This window comes from Hevea brasiliensis, chromosome 15 (assembly GCF_030052815.1).
Source record: "Hevea brasiliensis isolate MT/VB/25A 57/8 chromosome 15, ASM3005281v1, whole genome shotgun sequence".
Classification (NCBI taxonomy): Eukaryota; Viridiplantae; Streptophyta; class Magnoliopsida; order Malpighiales; family Euphorbiaceae; genus Hevea; species Hevea brasiliensis.
The window spans coordinates 62,882,503-62,894,993 of NC_079507.1; the positions used below are offsets into that span (position 1 = coordinate 62,882,503).

Here is a 12,491-nt window from a genome sequence, read left to right on the forward strand (position 1 = left end):
TTTATATTTTTTATAACAAAAATTAAAATAAATGTATTTCCGACCGTTAGACAGATAGCAATCACATGTTTACTGTTGTCTTAGAGATCGTAAGTAACAATATGAAAGTCTAAAATTTTAATTTTCATATTGTAAAAAAAGAAAGCAATTATATATTTACAATATTGTTATTTTTTATATTAAAAATTAATTTAGAAAATGAAAAATTAAACCAAAAGCAAAAGGCGGATTAATATTCTGCGGCTAAATTGTTTCTTAATGAATTTTTTTTTATTTTTAAATATTTATAATTATTATCTTATAAAAAATAATTATTAATAAATTTTAATTCAATAATTAAAATAACAAATTTTTTCTAGTTAAAATTATAAAATTTTTCTATAAAAAATATAAAATTTATAATTTAATATCAAAAAGTGTTGATCTTAATTTTTAAAAATTAACTTAAATACTTATAAATTAATTTAAATTTATAAATATTTAAAATTTTAAATTGTTATATATTTAATTAAATTATTTATAAATTATTGATAAATAATTTATATATTTAATAAAAAAATAATTTATAAGTATATTATTATTAAAATAAATATTAAATAAAATATATTATAAAATTTTAAAAATTAAATAAAAATAATATAATAAAATATTTTATTAAATTAATTTATAAATATAGACATATAAATATAAAAATAAAAAAAGTCAGTATTTCCGATTTATTAATTTTTTTATAAAATTAAATGTAAAATAATAATAATAATTAACCAAATCTATAAATTCTTAGATAGGCTGTTTAGGGTCTCACTTGGATGCGGGCATTCAACTCTCTCTCTCTCTCTCTCTGTCTCTCTCTCTCTCAGACCCAGAGAGGACGAACAAAACAGAACAAACCCAGAAGAAACAGAACAAAACAAACGCTAAGACCCAAAATCCAACTATTCTTCTTCTTTCTCTCTCACTGTCAAAGCCTGAGCTCCAAAAACCCTAACTTTCTCTCTCGATTTTTATTTCCCCTATTTTATTTTCCGCAATAATAATACTAATAATTGAATAATCATTCTCTCTATCTGTCTCTCGTACATTTTTTATTTTATTTTATTTTTTGTTCTTTCCGTTTCTGGTTTTATCCCATTATTATTTTCTGTTATCCTCATCTCTTTAATGGGTCTCTATTTATAGCCTAACAATTCTGCACAATTCCAATCAGATTTTCTTTCTTTCTTTCTTTCTTTTTTTCTCCTGCATCACTTGAAGAGAATTTTTTTTTTTTTAAATAAGATTGTTTGTTTTTGATTTATTATTTCTTTGTTCAGCTGTCGATTTCAAATAAACAAAGTTTTATATTCTATTTTAAGGTTTTTTTTTTTTTTTAATTCTGCGATTTTCATTCTCTTATGGCTGCGGTTGCTGAGATCACTGGTGACGCTGCAGCGGCTGCCAATACTAATAATAATATCAACAACACCACCAAGAATTTGGATTCCGATGGGAAGCCAAAATCGGAATCCGAATTCAGTGTTTTAAAGCTTGTGGATTTGATCACCAAATTGAATCCGTTGGCAAAGGAATTTTTTCCTTCTTCTTACAATAACAATAATAAGACCCAAAACAATCTTCATCTCAGTGATTTTGCTGTGCCCAATAAGCAGCCGGGCAATGACAATTTCCCCACTAATCAAAGGGTACCGTTCTGTTGCTGATCATTTTCATTTTCATCTCTAATTTTCCTTTGTAATGTTTCTATCGTGTTTTTGCTGCAATTCCTTTAGTTTTAATTTTGACTCATGAGTTTTGATCTCTCTCTCTCTCTCTCTCTCTCTCTCTCTCTCTTATTTTCGTGTTTTGGACCGATGGGTTGTTCGACTCTTTCCTTTTTAGTACATTGTAGTTAAAGATGTTGACTTGTAGGAGAGTAGTAAAACATGAGCCAGAAGCATTACGTGTTTAACCCAAAATCGTTGAGAGGCTGAGTTGAGTTGAGTTGAGTTGTAGTTAAAGATGTTAAGTCCTGAGCCTGTACATTTTAGCCTCGAGTTTAAATGGGTTTTGAGCTTCAATGTCTATCATTTTTTTCTTTATGTTAATGATTGATTGACATGTATTCATTTATGACAATTTTTACACTTGTATTGTGAAATTGGTCACTGTTTTGTTGTAGTGCTATTATGATATATCTGAATTGCCATGTTTCATTGGAAGCAGGGTTTTAGGGTTTTCCGATTGTCATTTTTTTATAAAATTTTTAAATTAAGAGTATATATATATGATCTCCCTTTTTATGATGGTTTTACACTATAATTGTATTCTAAACTAGAATTTGCTTTATCATTGCTATTTCTAGGTGTATCAATTCTCAGCTTTTGTCCTGTTCCCTCCCCCACCTCTATTCTCAATACTTATCTTTCTCTTTATTGTTGATATGTTGGGTTTTTTTTTTTGGGATTGATATTACTATTATAGGTTTAGTCTATATTTTCCCATTTATTGTCCAATTCTTAATATTAATTGAGCTGCTGGAACTCTTAGCCAAATGGAGATTTATTTCCTATTTTAGTCCTTGCATTTTGTTAAAATTTTTAATTCTATCAATGCAAAATAACTTCTAAATCAGATATATATGGCACTATCATTGAGATTTTTTTTTTGAAAGAATTTTCTGCCATGTCATTGACTTATTGTACATTTGTGTTTCTCTTTTTCCTGGCTTCAATTGGTGAATTTCATTTTTGCATTTTTCAGAGAAGAAACAACTATAATCAGGGGAAGAGGCAGTTGAATGGGAGAGCTTATAGAGCGCAACAGGAGGATGGTATTAGACGAACAGTATATGTTTCCGACATTGATCAGCATGTGTGTTTCTAATTTTGATATCAATATTATGTCAACTTGATTATTGCCTGTATAAAAATATGATTTTATTGTCTGGATTTAAGAAATTTCTCTAATATAAAGTACTTCTGTTTAATTTAGGTAACTGAAGAGAGGCTTGCTGGCTTGTTTAGTAGTTGTGGACAAGTAAGTTGCAACAGTCTGCACATGGTGCATTGATTGTATTTCAATATTCTAAACCATGGACTTCATATTTTCTCCAGTGCTAAGCGGTGATGGTTTTGGTTTTCATGGAAATGAACTTTTTTCTAGAAAGGTTGACTGTGTCATTTGTTCCTTAGTTACATCAGTTCTTTATAAAAGGTGAGAGTGAGAGACCTTATATTGGCCAAACACTTGAATTGTATGCAATATGCTTTTGTTGCAGTCTTTTACATTTCCTAGTTTTGGTTTTTGGTTTTATTTTTATTTTTACATTTTTTGATGTTCAAAATGTTTTTGTGTTCCTTGATCAAATTAGTGTCCTTCTACTGGAGAAGGATGTAGATATACTGAAACTCTTGGAGTTCATATTTTCTTCAGTGCTAAGCGGTGATGGTTTTCATTTTCATCGAAATGAACTTTTTTCTAGAAAAGTTGACTGTGTCATTTGTTCCTTGGTTACATCAGTTCATTATATTATAGTCCTTTATTTAGCTTGAGGGTGTGCTTCAGAAGTTTCAAAAAAGTAACAGGTATTTTGTATGGATTTTGGTATCAGTACCTAGCAAAGTTAAAACTTTAAAGTAATGCATTATTAACGTTATTAGCATGCAAACTTAACAGTTTGATTTTGAGAATCAGCAGGAATCTAATTACTCTGATATTTGTATAGCATTTTGAGTAACAACCTTTTATTTTAAAATGTTCATGGAATGCATTGTGGAGATATAAATTTTTTAGGATTTGCAAAACCAATTAAGGTTTCATTAATGGAGTATAATTTTTTAGGGCTTTGCAAAATGAATTCAGCTTCAATCAATGGGTTTTGACATTTGAAAATATTCAAAGCCAATGAGTCTAAACAAGGTGCTACATAGTGGTAGAGCATGTTTTGTTTGGCTTGTTGAATTCACTGTATTTTATCTTTCTCAATCTGAAATCCTTAAATTCCTTACCCATGGGTGCTTTTGTGATTTTCGGAATCGAGGCTTACTTCTGGCTAAGCACTGTGGTTGAGGTTCTTAATACAAGACAGCTCTCTCTGTGGTTGGGAATGAAATTGATTGAAATCAAGCTAGATGCAGTAATATTGTGGTGTTATTTAAATGAAAACTAAAATATTCAGTTCCTGCTTATTCTTGTTATTTTATGGTCCCTGTACTGGATGCAATTTTTGGAAATATATTTGTGCCTTCATTTTATTGACTTTATGGTATTTACTCTATGTCCTCAAGGATTGGCTATTTGTGTTGTCAATTTGAAATTACTAATTTTACGTCCTGTTACGAAGTATTTGTAGTGTATATAAGTCTGTGAAGCGTTCTTCCCTTTCTTCTTCACATGTGATTTTGGTGTGATATGTTTGCCCTTTTAAAGGTTGAAATAAATTTTAAGACACTCATATGCAGATACATGTACTTACAGTCTCATTAGAAAAATATTGAAGTTTTTCTGATGTTTTATTAACAGTTTGTACAGATGTACTAGCTATTTTGCTTGTAATACAAGGGAATTCATTGAGATTGCAAGTTATGACACCAGCTATTTTCAGGAGTGAATGTTTGTCAGTCAAACATCTCCTTCCTTTTGTTTCAATTTCATGTTGCAAACTTATCCCTTCTTTTAAGGAAATTTAATTGGTTAACCATAGATTATTTATTCAAATTAAAGGATGAAAGCTTTGCTCAACATCCTTGACAAAAAAAATGCTCTTTGTATAGTCATTTAACTTAATTTTTCCAAGATGGAAGATTTACTTTTTTTGTTTTAATTATCAGTTTATTGTATATATATATTCATTGGTTAATTTATGCCTTTTGTTCTTTCATATATTTTGGAGATGCACCAGAACTAGTGTTCACGAGTTGCTATGGATGGGTCATGGGTTGCTAATGGCAAGATTAGATTAGTACAAATTCCTGATGAACATTTTTTTTTTTACTTATTCTTTTACGATGGCTAGATTCTTGCAATTTCATTACATATTCCATGTAAAGTACTAAAATTTTTGGTTTTCTTGCATCTTTTGTTAGTAGGGTTGATTACTTCGTCGACATTATTTAAAAGTATTCTCTGCCAAGTATTAGGATATGTAGTTATCAAAATGTTTAAGGAGTCATGAAACCAGGTCTTTGGTTCAAACATAGGTGATGGATCAATGATGAAACTAGGCATTTTGGAGCTATGGGAAAAATTAAAACTATTTTGAAGGACTTGTGATTTGACAGAAGATTAGGAAAAATTCATGGAGAGAGGGAAAGAGAAAAGAGAAATCACTCAAGGCTTGCATGATTCTTAATCAAATTACATTCTTATATTTCTGTTATCATATGTCTAAAGTTATAGGTTATTATCTGAAAGGAAATAACTAAATTGCAAAAGTGTTTATTAAGGCTAAAGACTCTTCCTTGTCCTATTAGGCTTAGCACTCCCAAATAAGAAAATTATTAACAAAATAAAAGGAATTCCTAGATAGGGAGAGTCTAAATAGTAGGTTAAATAACACATTATAAATTTGAGGAAAGATCACCAATCTATTAAATCCTAAATTCTTTATGCTTGGCTTCATCGCCTTTGTCTTTTTCTCTTTTGAACTACATGCCTTTCTGCATGAACTTGGTATGGAGATCTCACTGGTATTTTTAACTTCAACTGAAAGGTTGTTGATTGCCGAGTCTGTGGAGATCCACATTCAGTTCTCCGTTTTGCATTTGTGGAGTTTGCTGATGAGCGTGAGTTAGAGTTGCTGCCTAAGAGTATTTGGTTCATTTTTCTTATGCAAGTAAGATTGTCATTTTTCGTGTCTTGCACGTGATATTGGAATTTTATCAACAGAAGGTGCAAGAGCAGCTTTAAACCTCGGTGGGACGATGCTAGGTTACTATCCAGTTAGAGTCTTACCTTCAAAAACTGCCATCCTTCCAGTGAATCCTACATTTCTCCCTAGGGTGTGAATAACTCTTTGGCCCTTTTTTGTTGTGTTAGTTTCTGCATTTTTGTGCAATCTTAGCAAGTACTTAAGGTTGCATGCCACGGAGATGGCTTTTCTAATGATTGTAACTGCATGCAGTCAGAAGATGAGCGGGAGATGTGTACCAGGACAGTATACTGTACAAATATTGATAAAAAGGTAAATCCCAACATATGTAATGATGAACCTCAAGAATACTCTTCTTTGCCATTTTTTGTTCATCATTATGTTTCATATTTGCCATTATGCTATATGGCTTGCTGATTGTAACTTATGCCTTCAGACTTTTAAATTTCCAGTTTATGACTCCATTTAAGTGCAGGTTTCTCAGGCTGAAGTAAAAAATTTCTTTGAATCAACATGTGGTGAGGTGAGGACAGAACCAAAAGATATCCCCTTTCCAACGCAAAAAAGACTTGGCTGTAAAAAGTATTCCAATGTTTGACTGCCCTTTTTTACTTGTATATTCATAGGTTACTCGCTTGAGGCTTTTGGGCGATCATGTCCATTCAAGTCGTATAGCTTTTGTTGAATTTACCATGGTAAGTTTATGTTTACAGCATTGAATTGAGTGTAAATTCTGAGAGCTGCTTTGTGTTGGGAACTTTCCATTCTTAGTTTTCCTTTTCCAATGTCTTTCTCCATTTATCCATCCTTCTATCTGTTTATCTGTATATTATAATATTATAGCTACCAAATCACTATCATTACCATAACAGCATAACCTGTTATTGCATCTTACACAGATTTTGAAGCATAACATAGGTTTCTCCTTTCTCCATGTGTGTGTGTATTGAATAATAGCTTCATTGATATGACTGTATTTGGCATTAATTAGTGCTAATTTGGAATTTTGAATGAACTTCCCTTAACAACATATTCTTGCATATCTTCTTCTTCATGGATGGGTGGAGAGGTTTGGAAGGTCTCTTGACTATTTTGAAATTTATTTTTAAAGGTTCAAATCTTATCTTGTTGGAGATCCAAGTAAAATTCAATTTTTCAACTTTCTTTGCTTTGTTAGATTGACTTGTGTGTTGTTTGATGAAAATAAATTAAGCATTAGAGAATTTCAGGCATGGATACAAAGTAGTAAGAATTGAATAATTGAAATTCAACTGAAAAAAAAATGAATTCATTGGGATAAAGTCTTTATGATGAGTAATGGTGGTGAAAAATGATGTTTGTAGTGGTGATTATGATGGCTGTGGTAGTAATGTCTAGTATTGATGGTGACAGCTATAGCAGTGGTAGTGGTAGTGCTGGTAAATAACAACAATACTATTCAACTCAACTCAACTTAACTAAGCCTTTATCGCAAGAATTTGGGGTCGGCTATATGGATTCTCTTTCTCCGTTCTAAATGATTTTGGATTAAATTCTCGGAAACGTGTAATGCTTCTAGGTCATGTTGTACTACTCTTCTCCAAGTCAGTTTAGGTCTACCCCTTATTTTCTTTCTATCCTCTAACCTAATGTGCTCTACTTGTCTAACTAGAGCCTCCGTATGCTACGCTTCACATGACCAAACCACCTCAATTTTTCTTCTTTTAACTTATCCTCAATTGGCACCACTCCTACCTTTTCCCTAGTACTCTCATTACGAACTTTATCTAGTCTAGTATGACTACTCATCCACCTCAACATTTTCATCTTCGCAACTCTTATCTTAGACACATATGACTTCTTCAGTGCCCAACACTCACTACCATATTACATGGTCAGTCGTATGACTGTATGGTAAAATTTTTCTTTCAATTTATTGGGAATTTTGCGATCACATAAAACTTCCGTGGCACTTCTCCACTTCAACCATCTGGCTTTAATCATATGACTAACATCCTCCTCACATCCCCCATCTACTTGAAGGATTGAACCGATATATTTAAAGTGATTACTTTGAGGCAGTACCACTCTATCCAAACTAACTCCTTCCCTATCACCAGTTCGGCCTTCACTGTACTTGTAATGTTTTATGATAATTAAAAAGGAACCATTATTATCTTTAAATAGAATTTGTACTTAGAAATTAAGTTCTTTTGAATTATGTGAGGAGGATGTTAATCATAAGATTAAAGCCGGATGGTTAAAATGGAGACGTGTCACGGGAGTTTTATGTGATCGCAAGATTCCTAATAAGTTAAAAGGAAAATTTTTCCGTACAGTCATACGACCGGCTATGTTATATGGTAGTGAGTGTTGGACACTGAAACAGTCGTATGCGTCTAAGATAAGAATTGCAAAGATGAAAATGTTAAGGTGGATGAGTGGCCATACTAGACTAGATAAAGTCCGTAATGAGAGTATTAGAGAAAAGTTAGGAGCGGTGTCAATTGAGGATAAGTTGAGAGAAAGGAGATTGAGGTGGTTTGGTCATGTGAAGCGTAGATATACGGAGTCTCCAGTTAGACAAGTAGAGCACATTAGGTTAGAGGATAGAAAGAAAAAAAAGGGGTAGACCTAAATTGACTTGGAGAAGAGTAGTACAACATGACCTAGAAGTATTATACATTTCTGAGAATTTAACCCAAAATCGTTTAAAGTGGAGAAAGCGAATGCATATAGCCGATCACAAATTTTTGGGATAAAGGCTTAGTTTGAGTTGAGTTGAATTATATCCAGAAAATCAAAATTTTATAAAATGCACTTGACCTTGTAAACTTTGAAAAATTAATATTATCAGATGTGTTCAATTTTAAGTGCTTGATCAAGCTATCAAATCTCATTGTGAATAAAATGATTTCAAAAATAATAAAAAGTGCTACATTTTCTCCATGTGCAACATATGGGCTAGTAGGCTAGTACAATATTTTACCCTACTATTTTCTATTTGATGTCATCGGAGAGATTGAGTTGATAGTATGAAACCATCAATTCCTCTGAGACAACTCTCATATTGGGTTAAAGTAATTGATATGATTGCTGATTGTTGGATTTTTTCTACTAGACAGTAATATATTTGGATTATACTAGTGGCAAGAGATACTCCCGGATGACTTGTAGGTTAGGCTATTTATGACTGGTTGTGGGTAGAGTTGAAAGTTAGGACAACAGCAGCCTGTAAATAAGTACTATAGGAAGCAAAATTGCTCAATGAAGGACACGTCAGTCTTTGTCCTCTTAGAAAATAGTGTTATGGATTTTGACATTCATCATTAATGGCTTCTGTTTTAGATTTAAGTGTTTTTGTTGAACAGGTCTATTGATTTTTTGGGTAAGTCTATTTGTTTTGTGTTACTTTTCGTAATGGTTAGATTATTGACTTTGGACTTACGTTTTGAAGATGTTAAATTTGGTTCAATACTGATCATGAATATTAAGTCTTAACTTTTTAAATTTTCCTTGCAAATTTCTTTTTTTTTTTTTTCTAATTTTTTGCCGCCTGCCCTCTTTTAGGTTTGTATCCATGCCTAAACCATGTGCCTAGGCTCCAATGCCTCTTAGCACCTTATTGTACCTTGTGCCTCTAAGGGAGATAAGAATTATCGTTAACTTTGTTGGATTATGAAACTGGATGGGTTTTGTTATCTGGACATGGAGAAAATCGTTATGGTTAGAATGATTATAATCCGTTTCTCCCTATAGAATTAGATGGTTAATGATAACTGATGAAATATATTCTGAACAGGAACTGCTCTACATTCAAAAAGATTATTGCTTTCTCCATAGTTCATGTATTAGGTAAAACTAATGGATCAAAGACGCCATTGGTGAACAAAGTATTAATTATTGAATAAACTACTGTGGAAAATTCTGAATGTCTATGAAGGAGTGATCTTATTGCGCATTATTCTTTTGAAGGATATAGAGAAGGCTTATCATTAGGCAACAGCTGGAGACCTTTTGGTAGGAGCTTTGAAACACCAATGCTCCATTTAATGTGGTGCTTTTCTTGTGGTGTACTTCCTTGATTCTATTTTTTTATTACGAGCAACTTGGTGATGAATAGTTCTTGCAGCTAATAGATGCATTTATATGAAATAAATGGGAGATAACTGTCACCATCTTATTCATTGTTATTTTAGGTATTAATTGGGTTCGTCCATTATCAATGAATGAATATTCTTTCTTATGTGCCAAGATGGGGAATAAATGGTCTTTTGTGGACAGTGTATGGAAGCACCTTTTGGAGTTTGGCCAAATGACTTTTTTAAATTTACAGCAAAATTTTTGGAAGTTGGGGATTTCAACAAGTACCATAGTACTTACTCCATCTGGATATATCTCATAGTGAGCTTGATTTTTATGCTCTTCCTGGATTTCTTCCAGTATTTTCCTATGAAATTTTGAAACTTAAAAGATATATCTTTGTGATCCATTATAGCATAGCTTGGCAAGTAACTCAAGGAGCTGATTTTGTAAGTATTAGTCTGAAACATTAGTTGTAATCGCCTTGGAACAACAATTTATATGTTGGACTAATTGTTGTGATTTTGACCAACTGTTCAAATCAACTATGGTAGACTCTTGAAAGGAGGCTAGATATTGTTCTCTTTTTGATCATGGTAAGGGCAATGTTAATGAACATTGAAATCCATGTTTTATAACTTTGAAGGTTTATGGAGAGACTGGTATATCTGCAGCTTGAAGAATTTTTGAGGTATCAATTGTGTATGCTATTCTTCTGTTCATGTCAATTTGCAGAGGCAATCGTGGTATGGTTTTCTGCCAATAAACTGTTTGAGCCCTTTTCAAACTAGGCTAGTGGTAGGATAGAAAGCAGTTACAGAAGAGGAGAACAAATACAGAACAGAGAAATTAGAGAGAGATAATATGAGAATATTATTGATTCAGATCTTGAACGATCTATACAGGAGCTATTCAGCTCTAATTATTACTTTTACTCCCGCCAATAGAGCTGTTACAACAGTTGACTCTCTTAACCAACTGTTAACCAATTTTCCCTCCAACACTCGGCCACCTATGTGGACTTTTCTCACTCATTTCGTGTTCTATTCTTGTTCCTTTATCTCCTTCTATAATACGTGACAGCTAGGTTAGGAAAAAATAAAGTTTTTATTTTGAGAAAAGGAAAGAAAAGGAATGGGAATTAATAATAATAATAATAATAATAATAATAATAATAATAATAAACTTTTATAATTTTGTCAAAATTTATAGGATGTCTTGTATCCTACATGAATGATAAATATTGTATAATCAAATTCTGAGTTGCAGGAGTATTGATTGTATATTTACCATTTAATATCTACGGGCATTTCCACATTATATTTACAGCACCTAGACATTGTATTGTTGCACACAAAAACATCATGCAAATGTTTGATGCAGATCTATTTGCTTTTTTGAGCAGGCAGAAAGTGCCATTATTGCTCTGAATTGCAGCGGAATGGTCTTAGGAAGCCAACCCATCCGGTATGATCTTCGAACTCTTGAAAAAAATTTTTTTTTTTTTTTTGTCAAAGGGCTTGAACTAAAAAGTGTCATTATTATTATTCAAAAAAATATTTATACCTTTCTAGGGTAAGTCCATCAAAGACACCTGTGAGGCCGCGAGTTACTCGCCCAACATTGCATTAACTAATCTTGAAGAGTTTCAGATCCATGGATAGAATTTTGGCGATATTCCCAGTTGAGATGAATTGGTTGTGTTGATGGGATGGTGAAACTTTCTTTTGTTTCAGTGTTTCCATATTTTCCACGGCAACAGTGACTTTATCTGTGACTCAAACGTATTGTAATCCTGCTTCAACTTGAAGTTTTTCACAAGACTGTCTCAGTCTCGATTACTTTTATCTCGTTCCATCAATGTTTTGGAAATCCCATCTGTTAACTTGGATAATGGTATCAATTGTCATTACTAATTGTGGTTAATGACTTGAGAAATTCGAGTTGGTTCGTGAAAAATACAAGTGCTTGTGTTTAGTTAATGGAGTTAATAGTGGAATTAGCAGTAGTAATCTTGACGTGTCTGCATGTTGTCTTTTAACATGACTAGGAAATTAGTTGCACATTGTCGGTCATTATAATCATTACCTGTGAGGATTTTAGCATGAAAGCATATCTGATAGCACATCTGTATTAAAATTGTAGGAGAAAAGATGAATTTACCTTTGGTTAAAAAGGGCTAAAACTGATTTCTCTCTCTCTACTGTACAATTAAACAAGGCATAATGGCCAAACCAAGATAAACCCAACAACCTCCTTTGCATTGATGATACTTGCTTATCTTTTGTTACTGGCTTGTGGGGTGGTTATGGTGGGTTTCCTGCATCTGTTGTTGAGACGTAAGATTATCTTTTTGAGGTGATTTGGTCCCTTCTGAATCATTATTCATCCATGCATAATTATGAACAAAGAATCAATAGTATTGAAACAATGAATGTGCATTTCCAATTGCATATTTCCTGAAAACCTCAAAACGTGACCATTTGTCCTCGCATCAAATGTAGCAGTTTGGTAAAGCAAAGACCAGAAACAATCACATCATATATATAAACCAAAAAATAATAATAATAAATTATAAAAG

General features: G+C 32.3%; 1 protein-coding gene across 2 annotated transcripts; it reads left to right on the plus strand.

Annotated features, from left to right (window-relative positions):
* Positions 1-804: 804 nt before the first annotated feature.
* LOC110638137 (polyadenylate-binding protein-interacting protein 9) lies at positions 805-11,922 on the plus strand. 2 transcript variants are annotated; one of them, XM_021788585.2, is made up of 10 exons: positions 805-1,682; positions 2,740-2,850; positions 2,971-3,015; positions 5,690-5,762; positions 5,866-5,978; positions 6,101-6,160; positions 6,324-6,371; positions 6,475-6,543; positions 11,316-11,377; positions 11,485-11,922. In XM_021788585.2, exons 1-10 carry the CDS (start codon positions 1,395-1,397, stop codon positions 11,540-11,542), a joined length of 927 nt encoding a protein of 308 aa, XP_021644277.2. In that variant the 5' UTR covers positions 805-1,394; the 3' UTR covers positions 11,543-11,922. The 2 variants fall into 2 exon arrangements, with proteins under 2 accessions (XP_021644277.2, XP_057991870.1); XM_058135887.1 differs by lacking the exon at positions 11,485-11,922 and adding an exon at positions 10,557-10,601 and having other exon boundaries at positions 11,316-11,375.
* The last annotated feature ends 569 nt before the right edge of the window (positions 11,923-12,491 follow it).

Coding starts and splice junctions, on each gene's coding strand:
- LOC110638137 (XM_021788585.2), top strand. CDS start 1,395: ATGGCTGCGGTTGCTGAGATCACTGGTGACGCTGCAGCGGCTGCCAAT. Junction 6,372..6,474: donor TTGAATCAACATGTGGTGAG/GTGAGGACAGAA, acceptor GTATATTCATAG/GTTACTCGCTTGAGGCTTTT. Junction 6,544..11,315: donor CTTTTGTTGAATTTACCATG/GTAAGTTTATGT, acceptor TTTTTTGAGCAG/GCAGAAAGTGCCATTATTGC.